Source organism: Triplophysa dalaica, chromosome 25, assembly GCF_015846415.1.
Source record: "Triplophysa dalaica isolate WHDGS20190420 chromosome 25, ASM1584641v1, whole genome shotgun sequence".
NCBI classification, from domain to species: domain Eukaryota; kingdom Metazoa; phylum Chordata; class Actinopteri; order Cypriniformes; family Nemacheilidae; genus Triplophysa; species Triplophysa dalaica.
The window spans coordinates 4805868-4827583 of record NC_079566.1 but is presented as its reverse complement, the minus strand read 5'-3'; the positions used below and the strand labels follow the sequence as shown (position 1 = coordinate 4827583).

Here is a 21716-nt window from a genome sequence, read left to right as displayed (position 1 = left end):
AATGAGATGATTCATCTTGGATGAACGTAACTCAATTTATCTTGAACAAGAACGACATTTCAGACATTGTCGAATGTTTTCTATTTGAAATCTGGTAATTTGCCATTAATTAATTATTGATTTGAGCATACCAGCATAGCGGAGCAAAGACTATGACGTCATCATGAGCCAGTCCAATTATTTCTAGACCAGTTAGAAGCCGTTATTCGCTGGATTTTGTCATTTATGACAAGGGTCTTGATAGAAAATCTCGCAGATCGAAATAAGTATAAATTAAGGATATGAAGGGTATGAAATGGTATGTTACATCTAAGTACGAATAATTGCATGAGATATTAGCTGCTTTAAATATTTCTATGTCGTTATATCTTGATTTTATATGTTGAAATAATGATAGAAATCTATAACACGATTTTATAGCACATATATCTATATAGAACGAAATTATAACATATTTTATTTAATAAATGTATTAAAATATATCAATATAATTTAATATATATTGTGTATAATTTCAATATGTCTAGCCTGAATGAGATTTTTCACTCGATCCCAGCAGATAAAGTCACACAGGGGCTTCAGTTCACCCCAGGTCTGCGCGTGCGGTGTGAAACAGGCCGAAAGTTAGAAGTAGGGTCTGCACTTGAAGGAATCATTGGATGAATCTAATTGTTTCTGTGTTTAAGTGGTATACCCCGAGGCATCTAGCAACCCAGAAAACATGAAAAGTTTTTTTTGGTGAGCCTTTCCCTGCAAGCATTCTCGCTCAGATTCGTTCAGATCTCGCTCCTGTTGTGACGTCAAAGCAGGATAATATTACCGCCCCTTAATCTACACAATTTTTGTGGACAACATGCAACATGCAATGTAGTCATTGCTCAGAGTCCCAACGTTGGAAGAGACAGGAGTACATTTATTTTACTTTTAGTGGAAATCCCTCAGAAACCATAAGTATAAACCTGCTTGTTTGCGCAAATCACTTCAAGCTGGAGTGCTTTATCAACCTTTGGCCGTACAAGCAGGATTAGCTTCAAAGTTGTTCCTCAAGAGGGATCGAGACCAACTGAATGAGACAAAGCTACAGATGTTTGTATGTGCTGTATACGATAGCGAAGGATGTCAGTCACGGGCTAAATAGAACATTCAAAGCCAATGTTAAACTCTTTATTTATATGCTATTTGGCAAATGGGCACTTGGTAGTTTAGCTGTATGTATGTTAATAAATTATGTGTGTCAATATGTTCAGCTGTGGCAAGCTGTTTGTTTTGGTAATGAACAGGGGCGAACACTGCGGTTAGTCTAAATGTCTCAAGTCATTCGTCCTTAGGCTGAAAAATCTGTCCCAGCATACTAGTAATGCTCTCACATTGTGTGTTTAATGTTATAAATTGTCAATGACAAGCGCTAAAATACACATTATTCCGCGAGATCTGCAGGTGTGCATTCTGTGGATTTTAGGCAAGATTTAAGATGCCATTGATGCATTGATATAGAAATTTAATTTAGTCATCCAAATGTCAAATATTCCCTCATTTGTAACCACTTTGTATAAAAGTGATAAAAGGAATAAATGTGCACGTAACATCATAAAAGTGTATACTAGATATAAACATAATTATCATGACACATGAACTCTATAAATTTATAATAAGTGTAAATAATTAGACAAAAAAAATGCTAATCTACAGCAATGTTTTCTTGTTTATTATCAGCAATTCATCAGACACATATAAACAACCTGTAGGAAAAGAAGAAAGCAACATTTTCACACAGTAACCTGGCTCGCCCCAGCGACCAGTTATAGTAGACACTCTCTCCCTCTCTCTCACGCACACATCAGACACACTTTGAGAAGTTTATACTAAACACTTTATGCAGTAAAAAAAGGAATGAACAAATTTATACTTAAAAGAAATCATCAATAAATAAATGATCATTCATGTATTTACAAATGAACAAAACAAGTATTATAACATATGAGTAAACATTCCTTTCACCCGTTGATATTGAAAGCAAATTGGATGATATGCCTTTAGAGATCAATAGTGCCCATAGGTTAATTTACTGTAGATATGGATTTAGGGAAAAAACTGCCCTGACCTACTTAGTTTTGCTTTTCTACCTAATTTTAGATAGTTGGTGACATTGACCAATTCAGTCTGAATCCACATAATCTCTGCAACCGGTTCTGCTGAAATACTTAAACTTGCACATTCATGGCTTCCAAGGGTGTGATATTATAGCTCTCAGATCTCTTTCCGTTTTAAATCGGAACATCACAAACATGTAATGTCCCAGAACAAAACAATGTGGTTTGATAGTTCATCACTGTTCGCCCAAAAATAAAAATAAAATAACACATTCATGTTGTTTCAAATCTGTACGACTTGGTCTAACAGCCTATTTTCTCCATTCATCTTCACATCATCTCTTTTCCATACACTGAAAGGGAATGGAGACCAAGGTAGTAGCATCTCCTTTTTTTCATGTTCCATGAAGGATAGTCAAACCATTTAGAAAAAACATGGACATACGTAAACAAAACAATTTTCATTTTTGGGTGAACTGGGAATTTTTCTTCAACCTCCATTCAGAGGTACAAATTTCAGGGTGATTTCAAATTTCCGAACGTATCTTTAAATATCCAAGCATTGGTTTTTGGGATCTAGCTGATAGGAAATTGCATGCTGTTACTGTGTTGTGTAGCCACGGTAAACTACAACCAGAATAGGTTTACATAGACACAGTGGGATCAGTTATCATTGTACTCTTTAAAGTGCTCAGATTATGAATACAGAGCCCTTTGAATTAGAGACAAAGACTGAAACACATGGAAAACTTCAATTCAAATCCATAAGGTGAAAAGAACTACTGAATACACATTACGTCAATCAGGCAAAGAAAGCGACACATGGCTGAATGCAACTGTACATAAGACAGGGGGTTAGTGGAGCCCACAAAAATCTTTTCAACAGTTCCCCGTCCTCACAAACAAGAGGTAACCAGTAAACAAGTAGTATGCAGTAACAAACATTGGTGAGTTCCAGAAGAAAAAAGGGCTACTTCTGTTCTCTCTTTTTTAAGAAACTTGTCTAGCACAAGACCGTACATCATCTTGCATGGAGAGAGGCAGTTTTCTATGGCAATGCTATAAGTAAATGTTCATGCTGCACTAATATAGTGCAAAATGGAGCCTGAATACAGTGAGGGGGAAAGGCAGGTCAGCATTTCTCTAGGGGGCGCTAGTGGGCCCATGCAATCTCCACACATTCATCCTTCTCATCACAAAATATTGAAGAGAAGGGACCCAGCACAAATCGAAGGGCTGAAAACATTTCTGGCCAGTTAAATTGCGTATTAATTGCGTATTTAAGCAGGCTGAAAGACTCAGCGGCTGCTTGCAATGTGTAGTCCGAGCCGTCTCGGGCTCAGGATCAACAGTTGGCACATTGCTGGAGCTGACAGGAGGTGCGATATTAAAGAAACGTAGAGGGCGTATTTTGTGCTTCCTCAGCAAAACCTCCCGATTCAAACGGGTCGTCCAACTTTCCTCCCGAAAAACAAGTTTATGTTACAGAAAGACGTCGATGGCAGAGAGGTGAAGGCAGACTCACTGAAGAACATCAGAGTTTGTCAAGGCTCTCGTGAAACAAAGTCCAAAAACGTTAACGTAAAAAAGGAGGGGGCACATTATATAAACACGAGCGGAGTCTTTCTCTGAGGTTTCGTTTAAGTCTTATAAAAAGCAATCGGTGAGTTTGCTCGAGTCTGCTCGAGTATTCTGGTTTGAGGCTGTTCCCGATCGTGATCTGCGGCACAGGCGAATGCGGTCGCGCTACATGTCGGCGTCGCCATCGTAAGCCAGCGTCAGAGGCTTGAGTCTGTTGTTCATCTGTCTCCTCTGGGGCTTCTTTGGCTTTTTGCTGTGGAAACACAAAACACTCATGACATGTTATGCAACAACAATTCCTTTCAAATAACCAGGATTTAACTAAATAAAAATGACTTGCTTTGCATTTATAAAACAAATAGTGTTTGTCAAGGTTTCTTATCACTTCATAATAGTGAAATGCTTTGCATAGATACTTTGGGTTGTTCTTGCGAGCACTTGATGTTGCTAATGGTTCATGCACTGCTGCCGGTTGCCATGCATTTAGTTAATAACTAATGAAAACGCTGTAGCGTAGCGTATAGCACAATAACGTTATACACTGCACATTTGTCATTTCACTAAATGTGAAATTTCTTATGAACCATATTAATGACAAGTCGAATTTTGATACAGAAGCCAGTAAACTGGTTAGCTGGTTAGTCCTTTTCTTCCATGCTGACATTAACAGGTAGCACAGTATGTAATATAGCGATGGAGGGAACAGGAAAATAGCCAAAAGCATATTCCAGCTCATTGAAAACTACATCTCCGACTCACCTTAATGAGTACTACAACACAGAGACAGGGACACATGTCAATATAACATCCTCTTAACCTCAGTGTCAAGACCTTAACTCAAAAGTGACCATTTTTATTCAATGTAATGGGTAAAACTACTATCGTACAAACATATCTGAGGTATTATGAATAATGCAAATGAATGTCATGTAATAAAAGAATGCAGAAATATTCATCAGTGGGACAATACACCCAAATCATTTTATGTTATTTAAATAGACTAAGAGACGGACGCCTTAGTCAATATTAACTTTCACTGAAGTTGTTTTTTATACGTTGATAGACAATTGGTGTCCATCCCTCAAATACTACATATAATACATCTAGAAGTACTATAACACAACATGAGGGTGAGCACATGATCAGCAGCAGAACTGTTCAAAATGTTTAGATTTCATGGATGATCATGTAACGCTAAATGTGACCATTAGGGGGCAGTGTGGGTATAAAAACGGACTGAAACGTTTGCCAAAAACAGCCACCTGAAGTTATTCATCAACCAGATGGATACAGTAGTGGGCATGTGATGTCCAACCCTGGACAATTAATGTGTTTGCTCTCTTCAAATATACTATTAAAGATACAATAACATTTTAGTATGCATTACGCATTTTAAAGGGCTAGTTCACCTTCAAAATGATGTCATTATTTACAGGCCCTCCTGTCATCCAAACCTATATGACTTACTTTCTTCTGCATTACACAAAAGAAGATATTTTGAAGAATGTTGGTTAAGACAAACAGTTGGTCCCCATTGACATGCATTGCTCTTGTTTCCAGTGAACTGCGAACAATGGTTTTTGTTTACCAGATTATATAATTTTTTGTTTTGCAGAAGAAAGAAAATCACACAGGTTGAAAAGACAAAAGGGGGAGTAAATGATATCACAACATATTACAGTAAAACCTATATTCCATGATATGCTATAATTTGTCTTTTTGGTAAATACGTTTGTCCAACAAATATATATATACAAGTTCAATGTTCTGTCCATCGTACCCCTCATTTTTTCATAGTTTTACCCCCAAGCATCACTTTTGTCACTACTGTCTATATATCTAAATCAACACTAAAGATAAATCTAGACTACTAAACTAGTACTACCTGCTCACCTCCAAACAGCTCCTCATGATTGGTCAGAAAGGCACATGTGACAGAGTGAAGGCAAATGTGAAGGACATGACTGGCAAGAGACCAAGGCCATATGGGAGGGGACAGAGCTGAGCGCTCTAGTTGCTCTGACTCTCAATACGCTGACAGTCAGGACAGGTATAAATCAGCTCTTGGTCGTTGGGTCCGACCCAAACCACAGAGGGTATGAAAGGATCCGGGCTCGGAGGTGAGCTCCGGGCCAGAATACAAAAACTGATAGAAATGAAGCGGTTGGGAAACAAAAGTGAGTAAAATGAATGAAAAGAACTGAAATGGTTAATAGAAACACATGATTAAGATGAATGAAATAAAACAGAAGAGTTATGAAGGGATGAAATGAGTGTCTTGAGTGTTGTTAGAAAAGTGTTCTTACCAGGCTAAGTAAGTCATAGAGACAATGAATACAAGCAGTACAAAAGCTCCAGCTGCTACACCATACACCCAGGTCTTCAGTTTGCCATCTGTGTAGACACACACACATCAACACAAATACACAGCTGGATCTCTACCTGTTTACACCCGAGGCAACAGGAATAAAATTACCAAGACTGTTTTCAGCTAGCCTTAATGTGGTTTAGATCTGCATATATTTAAAGTGACTGAAGCATGCTGTAAAAGAGGTTTAGCAATATTAGTCTCTATTTTTAAAACTCCTATATCAAACATACTCTATTATTTAATAGGAGCACAAGGACTTCTAAACCACAAACTTACCAGGTCCGAAGGGCTGCAGGAACCAAGTGCGTCCGGAGCGGCCTGGCAGGTTAAAGGTGGCCTGGGTGGGACTGAGAGCTCTGATGGTCTTCACGTCAGTCTTGCTGTCACCTGCAGTCGGTATCTCCAGCACTGGTATGACTGTGCACTGGTCCAACACGCCGTCTGATGTCATCACCTCAGTGAAGCCTTCCTTACAGCCGCATACTCCGGCCTGCAGGGGGAGCCATTGCATCAGTTACACAATAATCATCGACAGATATATCCTGGAAAAGTGTGCTGCTTTAGTCTGATTATCATACATGTTGGTATTTTAAAGGCTTACAGTCATGTCAGCATAACACATCACTGAACAAAAGTGTGAGTCGCTTAGAAAAACAATGTTATATTGATAATATTAAGTATAGTTATAAAGATCTGCACTTTCTCAGAGTGGTTTTATTTTAGAAAAAATGAAAATTAATGTTACATGTCACATGTCTTTACTGAATATAACTTGCCCCGAAATATCTTAAAATGTATCAGTGCCATTGTTTTGACTCGAGATGCACCCCAGTATTGTATTCTTCTTAATCATTTTTATAAAAGCAAGATATTTATTAAGATAAATATCTTAATTCAACTAAGCCAGAGTCCTGGTTTAAGCTAAGCCGTGTCTGTGAAATCGAGCCTATATTTCATGAATGCATGCCGATTCTTTTTTCTTTAATACTTGAGAATGTTAAAAAACTATTATTTTCTTACTTTTACTCTAGTATTCAATAGCTTTTGAATAATGAACTAATATTAAAGGTAAAAACACATAAAAATGTATTTACAAAAAGCAGTTGATTAAAAAGTATGATACAACAGTATGCTTTATAATTAAGTGGAGTCAATTTTTTCCATAGAAAAAACATTTACAGTAAAGAATCAGATAATGTACAGATATAAATACTGAACCACTGTCCATCTCCGGTTTACAGTTATGTCTGTGAAATAAATGGCACTTATTACTTCTGGACAGTTTCCTTTGTATTTTTTATCAATATTTTTATTGTTTTCACATAAACAATTTAGAAAAACAAGAGTAATATATATAAGCAATCAATCGCAACCACCCTTCCACCCCACCACACCCCGACAGTTATTATTTCTGACCACAATGTCTATTTCAGATGAACCCACCCAAAATGTTCAAAACAATTCGGAGGTGGTTGTTTTGGCCTCTTCCTGTCAAAGTGGGTGGTTGGGTTGCCTGATTAAGGTGCCATGAGGACCAGATTTAGCAGGTTAGTATAAATCTGGCTATACCGTACTAAATAAAATCAATTATTAGTTCTTCAAAGTAAAATCCATGTACTCACAGCCTTTGTCTTTGTTTTTAAACAGCTGTTAATTGAATTCCGTTTCAGTCTCCTGTGAGCATCGCTGTTAACTTCCTACTTACCGGTGTCGCTGTTCTTCCTTCAGTTCAAATAGGTGTAAATAAATCCTAAAAATACTTTCGTCACATCTAGCTGTGATTTCAACATCCGTCTCATTTTTTCCTCTGTGCTATCTCAGTGGGTGTTGCTGAGACAGACCATAGCACATTTCTTTACATGTGGGTCTGCAACCATTGCGTATCTCTGGGCCTGAGCCGTATTTCCCTATGCAGTCTGCTGGGGGTCTCTTATTCCCACAACAATCTTGTGAGGATAATCGGCTGCGCACAAGAACGCAGCCCTTCTCAGAACGGCACACTCAAGAGATGACCAGAAAGCACAGGGGCATGTGAATCTCCAAATGTGGGTACAAGAGAGCGGGACACGATAAAGCTACAGATCTGATATGAATGTAGTCAGTAAACCCCCAGTAAAGGGTTTCACTACACAGTGGGAGACCGGATTCAGATACGCTTGTAACCACTCGTGCAATACATGTTATGAAACATACCAGAGGACAAAAACAGCAGCTAAAAACAAACATTTACAATCAATAGGATTATCATCAAGGGACTGAGATAATAGTAGGCAAAAGCCTTTCTGTGTATGAATTTACATATTCCTTATGGATATCACAGGATCCTATATAGTGCATTGACATAAAAACAAACCCGTACTGATCTAGCAGCTGGTACGTCAATCTATGCTGTCTTTGCCCATAAACACGTTAATAATGCATTAAGCAGACATCACACTTGCACGTAAGCATATAAACACTCAAAGACAACAACTGCAGCAAAACAGAGCTGCCGTCCATAACAATCTCTATCTCTCGTCTCAACTGATAGCGGCTTGTCCTCCCTCAGGAGTTTCTTTAGTCCCGCAGCGTCCAGTCATGCAGCTTGACTGCTTCTAATATCTTCTGATGCTGGTCACGATCTGTGTGATAAAACTGGCTCAATGCGTAGATCTAACGCTTACATTTCTCTGCAAAAAAGACCATTAAATTGATTATAATCCAGCCCTGAGCTTGAGTTCTTCCATCTAAGGTTCCTCATAAAACGTATGAGTGGACATCAGATCTACCTCTTATAACCTGTAAAAGCCTTGTTTAACTGGTTCTCACGTTTCATTCCCATTATACATTCCTGAAGTTTTTCCCTTTTCCCCCTCTTCTGGCGGGAATCTAATCTCGCATTGAATGTCTACGCAGTTGGCCTGCATCAGAGATCCACACACAAATACATACAAGCACACAAAACAAGTATTCGCACACTAACCTCTGTGCAGTATGAGCGGGGTTTGTCGCAGGGTGGGTCACATGACCTGTCCGACACAGGCTCACTTGTCAATGGGCATCCACCTGCAAGAAAAGAGGTCAAAATTCAGCTTTTTATGTTGAAAAAGGACAAACAAAAACACATACAAATGCATGCACATTTACAGTCAATAAACTGTTCTGGAGGGAAAGACATCAAAGGGTTCGGTGTTTTTTCCTCACAATCCTTTTTTGCAATCTTTCAGTTTCTTTCCCCTTTACTGGAAATGTCAAGTAGTGTTAAACATAGTTCAATCCCTTTCATCCTTCCCTTCAAACTGAGGCTTGTTATGATGCTAAAAAATAGAAAACCAATGGCACGGACAAATACATAAATGTAATATTTATCATTTTTATAATATAATTGTATCCTATATTTAAATACCTCAGGCTACATGCATAACTATGCATCGTAATTATAACATAAATGAATAAATCTCAAGGCACATCATATTTCATAGATTTATAACATGCCTGCCTGTCTATACAGTATAAGCAGATATGGGCTTCACTCCTAAACCCCATATGATAATCTAGAGCTGATATGAAACCTTGAAAATCAAAACAAAAAATGATTCTCTTCTCAGGATGTGTCTTCAGTCTGAAGGTACAGCATGAGAAAAATCCTCTCTCTATCGTTTCGCCTCTCCCTCACTTTCTATCTTCCTCTCTAAACCGTAGCCTGTGGGAATCCACAGAATCTATAAAAGCACTGAAATGTGCAGCCAGCGGCCAATACAGGGGTTTTATTTTCTCTAAGCTGGGATGAATCAATACACCCAATCAACAATGAGAGCGGCGATATAGAACTGCTCCCTAATGCCGGCTGCTGCCAGTTCTGATGACAATTGTTCAAGTGACAGCCAACACTATATCTGTGTCATCCATAGCTAGTGTAAATCAAAGATCTTTGGAACAAATTGTCAGTTATGAAAGTGTTCACTATCAGGATTAAGGTTTTGTTTTGTTAAGGGTTAACACCCGCCTACCCACCGAATGCAGGTAAAACATTACCTGTGGAGGGTAACAATACAAATCATGTTCACTCATTTGCTGGTGAGTTTATGTAATTTATGTCGATTAAGCACACATACTCAACTCAGTCAACATGAATGCTAATTATATATATGAATATCAACTAAATATAGCAGAGTTGTATAGCAACAAAGTTTTTCCAACTAAAGTTCTTTATAAAAGCTTAGAAGTGGACATCAGATCTGCCTCTTATAACCTGTAAAAGCCTTTTTTAACTGGTTCTCACATTTCATTCCCATTATACATTCCTGTAGTATTTCCCTTTCCTCCTCTTCTGGCGGGAATCTTATCTTGCATTGAATGTTAATGCAGTTTGCCTGCATCATAGCATCGCACCCAAGAACATACAAGTACACACAGGTAACAAATCACTAGCCAGATTGGCCGGTTATGTTTCACAAATCACCTTCACTCATGGTGAGTTCATGTCATTTATGTAGATTTAGCGCACACTCAACTCAGTGAATACTAGTTATATAAATGAATATTGATCAAATATAGCAGAGGAACAAATAAGCATATCTTTCCATTTTCAGCAGAACCTGGACTATCCAGTCGATTTCTAGGTTTTATGGAACCACAGATTTTTTCGTTCAAGGTGGTGTTTGACTTTCTTTGCATTTATTTGAAGAGTTCAGATGCAAAAGCCTTCAAGTGCCATTTAAAATTTCCTTTAAAGTTTGAATAGGCTCCTATGTTAAGGATCAGTGATTTCACTTTAATGGAAATGAAAGCATCCTCTTTGCCCATAAAGAGACATAACCTTTAATATAAACATTGAAGCTTGATAAAACAATAATTTTAGAAGAAAAACGTCAGACGGAACTTAGAGGCTTTTGAATCTGAACTCTTCATGTGTTCACCTTAAAGACATATCAGCGTCTAAAAGTTCTATATTTCTTAAAGAATATATATTTTTTTCAAAAGAATTCTCGATAACACTATGACATGTTTTTAAAAGAAATAAATGATGCTAAGTGTCAAAATCTTTTATTTTTTTCCTTTTATTTATTTATTGAATCGTAATCAAAATACAAATGTATTAAAACTTGTAAAATACATGTTTGTAACCATTGTGACTCTTACAGAAAACGTTTAAATGGGTGCTGAATTGTTTACATTATTATGATATGTGTAGAATAAACAAAATATTGTTATTGTTAATAACAGTGTTTTGTGACACCCCTATTTCATATACGAAGCGTTTCATTTTTAAAGCATTTATGAATATTTATTCTGCCGCACACCTTAATATACTCATGCATATTCATAAACAGAGAGTGGGTTGCTTTAGAGGGATTGGTTACAGTTTTACAGCTTCTGCTGCACTAATCTGCCAATCAGACTCACGTGTGCCATCTGGAACGAGGTCAGTTTGAATGGCTCGGCACAGAGGACAAATAAACATTTGAAAATCGTACGGAGGACAAGCACCTATTTGTCATAAGTACAGCATTCCAAAAATCTGAAAAAAATTCAGGTTAAATTATCTCATTATTAAACTAATCTCGGTTTAGATGCATTACTTCTCAGTGATGTTATATGAGACAAGGACACGCCCCACACATTTGCTTGCTTGCAACAAAACAGATATAGAAAAATATGCATATTAATACATCCACGGGAGGACAGCTGGCATAATGTTGAATAGGATTAAGATGTGGGTGTGACACTGTCATGGATTAAAAGCTTGTTTCAAAAATGTACATAAAAATGTATAAAAGTCGCACACTTCAGCCTCCTGGGGTCTGACAGGAAACGACAGCACAGGACGTCAACTTTATCTCAAACCCCAGTCTCTCATTACACACTCTTTGAGAGAGAATATCGACAGTTTTGTCACAGTAATGGTTTCAGAGAAAAACATGTTTTTCTTCTCTAAATATTGACAGCAGACGTCTGTGCTTCTAGATAAAAAGTAACAGCTTGTCTTGTAACAGCTTCATGATGGAAAAAACAGCCAACTATTTGTCTCCCCATCTATAAAAGCCAGTCCACCAACTCTAAAACCAGCAAACCAGACAAACTAGCGTAGTCTGGTTTAAGATTTTTTCTTCTGCATGTGTGACTGCTCCTAATCCAGTATATTTTTTAAAAGACACACACAAGTTAGGATTATAAATTAGAGGTTTACAGAGATCAGCACGCATGCGCACATACCTGTGACGTTTAATCCATCTGAGCGCTGGCACCAGACCTGGCGAGATGAGCTTTTCCATGGACCAGTCATCCATTTGTACTCATAACACTGGCCATCTTAAAACGCATAAATAGAATTCATAAAAATATATTATTAAAAAGAATGTAATAAAAACGTCAATTTAACAGTGGTCCTAATGTAACTGATCTTGGTATTGGACTCACCTGTACATGGCCTGGCCTCCCATTCTTGTTCTGGACACTGTAGGAGATTCTCGGGTTCTTGAGCTAAAACGGCGCGAGAGCGCACCTGCACGGAACCGAAGCCCAAATCGTCCCTGCCGATACAGCTCAGTTGACACGGGCTCCACGCGGTCCAATCCGTCAGGTAACACTCCCCTACAAAACACGTATACATTTACATTTAGGCATTTGGCAGACACATTTATCCAAAGCGACTTACATTGCTTTATCCTATACATTTTACATAGGTATTTGCAATCCCCTGGGATCGAACCCACAACCTTGCATTGTTAACACAATGCTCTTACCACTGAGCTACAGGAAAGCTTGAAATGGCTGATTCAAGGACCAGTCTATAGAATTTAGCGACATCTAGTGGTGATGTTGAGAATTGCAACCAACGGCTCACAGTCACCCCTCCCTTTCAAAGCACTACGGTGGCTGGAAGAAGACTAATATGACATTTTTGCTCCTTTGCTGAAGCAGATAACATATTTACGAAACACGCTCTGTAGAGCAGTTTGTCTGTTTAGGGCTACTGTAGAAATAACATGGCGATTTCCACGTATGGGGACTCATGGCGTATATAGATAGAAATAGCTCATTCTAAGGAAAAAAAAACTTCATTATGTAAGGTCCTTATACACCTCTCAAGACAAAGTGATGTATTATATTGCATTTCTGTCAAAAGAGCCTCTAAAATTACACAAAGCCTGTTTAAGTGCTATAATTAAGGCGGAGTCATGACAAAGCACAGTCTCCACCCCCACTTCCCTTGATTTTCCTGCCATATCACAACTTTCTCCACAAAGTATACAACTTAAAGTTTTTATCCCCACAGCTAACTGTTTTAGTTTAAAGAATTTGGGCTTTTGTCAAGAATATTAAGAACGCTTAAACTCAAATCCCATGTTTTTTTTTTGTGGGTGGTCTCAAGGGTTTTCCGTAGAACTAGGTCAGTCTGTCCTGCTGTAACATCAATGCTGATTTGTGAATATATCCCACAATATTAATTATTCATTAAATTGTCCTTCTACAACGCCATAATCCTGGCATTATTAGGGAAATGCCAGAAGCTTCTCTCCAGTGTGCTTGTAATCCTAGCACACGCTGCTGTGGAACGAATACACACATGTAAATGTGTGCGTGAGGTAAAGAGACCGAAGAAGACATTGCGAGAGAGCAGCGGTAGGTCACAGCTGGAGATCGGGTTGAACCCGCATGTGAGTTCTAAGCTTCGAAAATAAAAATTGATGGGGTCAAAGGTCAGTAGGATGACTTTCTAAAAAAAAAGCGGGTGTATCATTATTGTCACTACCCCATTGTACAAACCTCCATCACTCTATTCTTCTATCAATCAAAACATGTCAAATGTTGTCCTTATATCTGTCACTCACACTTTCTGAAATGAGACGAGAACGGCTGTTGTTTTGGTCCAATAGAACTGCAGTAAAAAGTCTGAAATACAGCTTGTATGAGTTAATACAGGTAGCAGCTCTGAATCGCACTACAGACGGCTGTATGATGCAATACAGCGGCATATGAGGTTGTTGAAATGTAGCCCGTGTGATATCCCAGGGAATGTTTTTCACAGCGTCTCATAAAAGCCTTGCCGTCTTTTGTGCCAAAGTAGGTCTGTCTGATTTAAAAGCGAGCTGCCAGAAAGAGCAACGCAAGCTTGTAAACTCGATTTAATGCACTCCCACAGGCTAGCGTTGAGTTGTTTGGATGCTTTGATGCATGAGCTGGGTAATCTGAGGTAAACTTTAACTTGCCGTAGAAAGACCGAACACAGCATTTCATTTAAGTTATCAGTTTACGTTAAAGTTGTAGAGGATTCACATCAGTGTGGTACAGTTCCAGTCAGTACAGCGGTTACCTGGGCAGGGTACTGTGCAAGACTCCTCCAGGATGATCTGCTTGTCTCCATCCACCGTCTGCTCTATATCACCACACAGTTCCTCATCCACCATACTGCCCAGATCCCTCCCTGAACCATCAGACACGAAGCAGGAGACGTTCCTGTAGCGCAAGCCGTCTCCACACCGTGCACCCTTAACAAACAGATAAAAGAACTGTGGTCAGAGATGAGATTTTATAGAACTTATACACGGACACAGTTTTGACTAAAAACTGAAAGCTTTGTATACGCTTTAGCTTTTATTTACATAACCGAGTTTTGGAGGCCTGAAAATGCAAACTTTTGGAAATGGGTTTTTAAAACAACGCCATTATGGCCACTGTATAAACTACATAAATGCTCACTTGAAAACTGCCCATTACGTGTTTCTTTACACAGTGACATCACCAACATATTTAAGTCATCTTCGCAGATCGGTGTGAATGGAAAACAAAGACTTTGACAACATGGTTGTCATTAAGTAAAACGTTTAATGGTGTCTTCCTACCCAACTTTTATCAGAAAATGTGTTGGTTAATCAGCTTACTTTTTTGTGAACGATTTGGCTATGCCGGTCCACCAAAATCAGCTTGAACCAGAGCAGACACTCATGCGGGCCTAAGCTGGTTTATCAGCAAGTTCTGGGAATGAGCATTGATGGAGTCCAGGCAACGAATTTCAAGGGGGGGTTCCACAGTTTAAAAATCATAAAAAATGTCCTCAACTAGAGTCCCCCTAGTAAATCTCACCCATTTCCAGCACTGGATCTACACAAGAAAGTTTATTCAGAGCTCAACACTCTTACTACTTTATTTTATTATTATTTTCAACCCAATGTTGGGTCAAAACCGGACAAACCTATGCTGGGTTGTTCCAGCCCAAAATGATGGTCTGTTTCGTTTTGTTGGGTCAAAAAAATGTCTGGGTTAAATCAACCCAACGGTGGGGTTAGTCCCTTTTTGATGCAACACTGGGTTGAAAACAACCCTGCATATTTTAGTGTGGAAAAGAGTAAAAGTTCTCGAAGTGACACAAAAAGGGTCACCTTTTACAAGACATCCAGCATTCTTTCTCATTCCATTTTTCCTCATGCTCTGCACTGTCAGGTCCCAACATAATTTTTTCATACCCGCTGAAAGTGTCTTAAATCATAAGGCACAAGTGAGAGGCAATGCTGCATGAGACTGCTGAGGGCTGTCACAGTCTTAGAGACAGGCAGAGGAGAACAAAGAGAAGAGTCAATATCTGCTCACATTCTCTTCAGTGATGGAGGCATGAAGTGTAGGGGGCGGGGGAACAGGGGGTGGCAGGGAGAAGAGAGGAGAGAGGCTGTGTCTTGTGACTGTTGTCTTTAATTAAACCTCCCGTTGGGCCCTAAAAGCCAGACAGACAGATGGGAAGATGACAGCAGAAATGCGCCAGAAAGGGCAAAGCTGGAGTGTGTTCTAAATATACCTACACATTCCTGCGTATGACATGAACGCTGGTGGTTTGCTGTAGGGATGTGTGCCTCAGGAAAGATGAAACCTTGTAAAAATGTTTCTACCGGATTGCCACATAGAGAATCAAGTGCTTGTTGTGTAGGCAAGATCTTAAAATATCTATAAAGTTCAGTTTTGTATTGCTTTGCGTTACTAAAGAAAAGTGAGAAACACACCTCAGATTTGCAAGGTGACCAAGCGCTGTATCTCCAGCTGTAACAGGGTTTCACAGGACAGGGCTTCCACTGTTCCAGCTGTGAGGAACATGGTCGTCCATCTCCCTGAGAGGCCTGGATCACGGTTCTTCTTCTCCAGAGCTTTCCTATGATAGAGACAGATCACACAATTTGCAGAAGTTCTTCTCTAAATTGACTTGTATGTATTCCCTGAGTAACAGAGCCATGAAGCTGGTGTTAAATCAGTTGAGCTACAGAAGTTTTTTCAGTCTAACATGACATTCAAGTTTTAAAGTCATTGTGAAATTAAAACTCAATTTTTTTTATGGAATATTAAAGCGTCTTTATAAATATCTTATCTGTAATGTATTTTCTTTCATGTGCCCTCATGATCTTTAAAGTCCCAGTGAATAAGAAATTACAATGCAACCTTTTTCATGAAATATAGCAGCGTTTATTGTAAATAGTTGAACAATGTGGGTCATTCTCTTTAAAAAAATTGTGCCCTCATAATCTTTAGTTGAAATCTGCAAAAGCATTTCCTCTTGTAATGACTATACATCTTAAATGATGACTGTCAGACGTCTTGGGCGGAGCATCCGTTAACTCCTCCCCTTCAACTATCAGTCTGCTGCCAGTTCCATTTCAAAATGCGACGATTGTTTTTATACATCCAATAAAAGAAAGACGAAAGCCACGCCCACTGTTTTTCTCATCAGAAATTCCATTTCACTCAGAAATATGTCAAAATACGAAAGAAAAACCATCACAACATCCGGTTTACGGGATCTTTAATCACTTTTCTTTACTTCAGGTCATGGGAATTTTTGTGAGGGCGGGGCTATCGGAGAATCAGTTCTCCATGGACATTCTCATTTCAGAAGCCGATTTACTGGGATATACATCAGGATACTGAAAAGAAGATGATTTTTTTTTCCATTTCATGCGGACTTTAAAACATTTGTTGCTTAAAGATTTAAGAGTTTATTTGTATAATGCACAGCTATATACATATACAAACCATAGAAAATGATATTCCGGTATGAAAATATATTCATAAAAACTACATGAAAAAATATAAAAATATATAATTAAACCAAAAATAGAAAGATGTAAAAATGTACATAAAACGTAAAAATATATAACAAAAAAAAAATATATATATATATACGTAGGACAAATTTTTTCAATAAGAAATGAAAAATGTTATTTTCAATGAAAGCCCAACGCCCTTGTTTTCCTCAGGCTCCTTACATGTAGTATGACGATTATCTTTCGTCTAACCTCCATCAGAATGACCTGAGGAATGAAATAAGGGCTTTTACCGTAAGTGAATCTTCTCACGTTTCACGCGCACCATCTCAGGTAACACTATCTCTCCCCTAGGAGAACCAAAAATGTGTGACCTAAAATTATTCTTTTTTTCTGTGCAGTAATGTTCCTTCCCTTCTGTGAATAACTTAATCTGCCAGGCATTTTCAAGCCTACTTCCAGGCCCGGAAACCACTTTGAATATTCATCTCTCTCTCTCTCTCTCTTTCTCTCTATCTTGATTTTCTTAAATCGATTCCTCGGGGTTGTACAGAGGGATGGAGAGAAATAGAGTGCGGAGTCTTTCAGGCAGAAGGCATCCAGCTGTTTAAGACTGGCGCCCAGGGGACGCTTGCCATAAAACTCTGTCAATTAGTCAGGAATCCTAGTGGGAAATGCACAAGCAAGAATCAACCACACCCTTTTCTTACCAGAATGCTTATTTTGGAAGGCGGGCGGTACAACAAAGACCTAAATACAAAAACCAATATAAAGCATGAGAATTACTAAATATTACAATGTTGATTCACTTGCTTAAAACACACAAACTTGGAATTACAATAAGTGTATTTAAGTTTTCATAACAGCATACTGTTAACTTAAAATATAGACCAATGACTACATGTCTTTTAAATAGCGTCCACTTACTGGAATCTCTAAATGGCTCTTGTCGCCTGTGCACCTCTGCATATGTCTTCTGGTAAAGGTCACCAAGCCCTCTGTGTTGTTTATAACAGACATAAAATTACCATCCAAGGAAGAAAATGTTCTCCACACTGGCGGGCGAACGGCATATACTACCTGTTATTATGAAAACAAGTTGGATGCACAAAAGCTCACATGGCACAGTGAGGCACTTCTTAATGTTCAGCATGATCACAGCCCGGTCCCTGGCCAGCGCGCTGCCCGAAGCTAGTTGTACCACATGCAATTCATCTTCGCCGCAGCCTGCCGTGATGGCCTTTCCCCCCGGAGAAGCCTCCGTGAAGCTCCCTGCTTTCCAACAACCACAAACCAAATCAACTCCCAAGCTCTTTGTTTTCTCTTTTTATATGACGACTTCTATTGGGATAACTCGACACACACAAATGTTGCGAGGCTTTGTGTGAGTTTCTAGCCGTAGGGATTGCTCATATCCATGTTTGTTCTGTTTCTCTCTTCTTTTCATCCTTTTCGTCTGTTTGTCATTTCTCTACTGGTGGCTACAGTGAAAAAATGTGTGACTGGTAAGCGACGGGTTTATGTTTGATACCGAGAGAGTCCATTTGAGGGGATTTTTTTGTGCAAAAAAAACTGCATTGTAGGATAAGACTGTAGTTAGTTTTTGGCTCTGCTTATTATGGTTGCTTTTAAAACGTAAATGAATCAATATGCTCTATAAAGCATACGAATGTCCTTCCTTATAGGTAACATTGAACGTACTTCCTGGATGTCTTGATTGACAGGAGTCCAATTATCCAATCAGCAGTAACTTTCCTATTCCAACAAAATAATTACCTTTTCCGGTTAGACAGATTATTCGTTGTATTTTCTGACTTGAATTCTGCTTCCAGATTTGTTGTTGTGTTTTATTTTTGTTAGTTTGCTTTTAGAATTTATATTGCGTTTTCAGACTGTAATTTTGATTTTGGATTTTTTTTTGCAGATTTATTATTAGTTTTGTGATTCGTTGTTTTGGACTTCATGGCCACGGTTTCTTACAATTGCATTGATGTAATTGGCTTGTTTGACAAAATAAACAAATGAACCCAAGCTTGATTCCTGAGTCCTTTGTATTCCTGTGGCTACTTCATTCACAAGCGTCCAGAATATTTTTTCTGTTAGGAGCTACAGTTTACCTGCTGATTCTCTATCTCTGTGAGAATCCCACCCCCAGGGAGAGATTAAAGAGGGTACAATGAACTAAGCCAGTATAGGTTTCACATAGCAGCAGGGTTTGCTCTATCAGTTGCTGGCCATTGGCTTCAAAGACCTTGTGTAGTGGTCTCAAAGGCCCGGAGCACACAAACACAATTGCCTCCTAATCAATCGTGGAAGCAGATGGAATTACACCGAAGGACATCATTATCCTCTGTTCAAACACTGGTTTTGGATGATAACATGATTCCTCTCCCACCATAAATTTTTTCAGTGGTTTCAGCCAATGCTCTGGTAATTCTAAAAGACAGCTAAAAGCTCAGTGTAATTCCCCAAAACCTGCAATTTGAGGAACCAGTCACAGTAGCTGACATCAAAGACTAACGTTTTGGACCGCGAGACCCAATAGCCCTCCCGAGGCTTCGAAATTGCCTGATGGAGGCTGTCAAACTAAGTCTAACCAGGACTGCTGAGAGTGTGAATTAACCAAGCCGGACAAATTTAATCACTCTGAACCTGTAAAATGTTGAGTGTGTGTTGGCTCATATCCAACCAGCAGAGCTTTAGGGTATCTTGAGGTGTTAGTCTACCTGCAAGACCACACGTGTGGGAGCATTCGGACCAAGACGACCAATCAGACAGCTGGCAGTTGACGGGGCACTCGACCACACAGGAAGCATTCATCTGCCATTTCTTCTCAAGACCAAGCTACAATAACAGAAAATAAATTTAGTTAGATACATACGGAGAAAGTGGAGCATAAAAAAGCTTTAGATAAAACACCATTAGTGTCATTTATCCACAAAATTTGTGAAATTCATGCACTATACAAAGTCAATTTTGTCTCTTTCGGACTTGATTCTCCATTTTACATATTTGTATTCATAAATCATTACTATAGGTCACTCATTATGTTTGTCGGTGTATTTTGCAAATATTCAACCAAAAGAAAGTGTTAAACAGAGCTTGTTAACATTGACAACAAAGTATTTCATTAATAAAAAAATTATATATATTTCCTGTAAAGTGGCAGCGACGATTTGTAACTACTGTAATTTCCTGTACATACATATTGTAAGGTGAAACAATATTACCGCACCTCCTCACAAAACTTGAGGTCCACTGACTTGCCATCACTGCGAACACAGTCCAGCATGCGTGATTTGAATCCAGCCCCACACACAGCTCTGTCGCTCAGCTGACACGTGCTCCAGTCTGGATGTATAATATTATAAACAAAACTTTTTGTCCACAACATTTCACAGAACACGTATAAGCATTTCATAGTTTATAAGCGAGCAAATCATTTCGGAGGGATTCCTGTGGGGAATCAATACTCTAGCGTATATTATATTAACAATTTGATCATTTTTATTCTATGTTCATTTGATTAGATGGTGAATAATTTGCTTAATGGGTCGTGTTTAGTACTACTGGTAACCCAAACTAAAACTGGCTCGACATACTTTTAGCTTGCTATGTTATTTCTTTTGCTTGTTATCAGCAGGGGACTATTCTTTGCGGAGGGTTACTGGGAGTTAAGTTTGGGCCACACAAGGTTTGAAACCGCACACTCACTATTTATCAATAGTTACCTGTAATATTATAGGAGTAATGGTAGCAGTTCGTGTTTAGGATGCATGTTTCTCTCTCTGTAGTTGAAGGACACTGTTTCCCATCATCCCCAGGCTGACGTAAAGGGCTGGCGGTTCTCTGCCTTGTACTGTTCACATTACACGGCTTCAATAAAAAAACAGAGAGTTTGATGAAAAATGAACAACAAATAAACAAACAATCTATTCATTGAAAGAAAGGACGTCTTCAAATGTTCAGCATATGCACGCTGGATGAATTTAGCCTTTGGATTTTCTTTGCCGTTGTAGATGTTGGCAGGAAAATAAATTCCAGCATTTTCTCAGCAGGGATACTCTCGGTATCCATGGCAATTAGCTTTCCTTGCAGTTCAGTGGCAGCACGCCGGGAAATCACACAGAGAGACAAGAGAAAAACCCCCCACACCAGAACCACCCCTGAGAGAATCCTCAATATCGCCCGTAAACACTTATGCCACTGCTGACTGTTTAATGTGTGAGCTCACTACCTCCGGCAAGATGAAGTGCCCCACGAAGGCAACCACCACCATAATCTAAACCTAGTACTGCTGTATTTACAGATAGCCGGTTTACTGCTGACCAAGAAAGTAACAGCGTTCGAATGGCCCATCTGCTGTCTCTCAAATCCTTCTAAATAGGAAATGTAAAAAAGCAACCTCTGGCTAATCCAAACATGGAGATCACCCAAAAATAAAAAATCTTGGATCATACATTTAACATCATGTCGTTCCAAACCTGCATGACTTTATGTTTGAACATTACTTTCGCATGGGACAAAAAGTTATTTTGAAGAATGGAGATAACCAAACAACCCCCATTGACTTCCGCTGTATGGACACACAGAACCAGAATCATTTCTCAAACTATCTTCTTTTGTGCTCAGTAAAAGAAAGCCATAAACGTTTAGAATGTCTTGATT

General features: G+C 38.8%; 1 protein-coding gene across 1 annotated transcript in view; it reads right to left on the bottom strand.

Annotated features, from left to right (window-relative positions):
• Positions 1 to 1679: 1679 nt before the first annotated feature.
• thsd7aa (thrombospondin, type I, domain containing 7Aa) overlaps positions 1680 to 21716 on the bottom strand; it is a 95505-nt gene continuing 75468 nt past the window's right edge. The window contains exons 17-27 of the mRNA XM_056741747.1: positions 20780 to 20924; positions 20284 to 20399; positions 19775 to 19892; positions 16017 to 16162; positions 14339 to 14513; positions 12442 to 12615; positions 12238 to 12333; positions 9005 to 9087; positions 6319 to 6532; positions 5978 to 6065; positions 1680 to 3924 (exon numbers count right to left, since the gene is read on the bottom strand). Coding sequence (XP_056597725.1) covers positions 3837 to 3924; positions 5978 to 6065; positions 6319 to 6532; positions 9005 to 9087; positions 12238 to 12333; positions 12442 to 12615; positions 14339 to 14513; positions 16017 to 16162; positions 19775 to 19892; positions 20284 to 20399; positions 20780 to 20924 — 1443 coding nt within the window. The 3' untranslated portion in view covers positions 1680 to 3836. The remainder of the gene's footprint in view (positions 3925 to 5977; positions 6066 to 6318; positions 6533 to 9004; positions 9088 to 12237; positions 12334 to 12441; positions 12616 to 14338; positions 14514 to 16016; positions 16163 to 19774; positions 19893 to 20283; positions 20400 to 20779; positions 20925 to 21716) is intronic.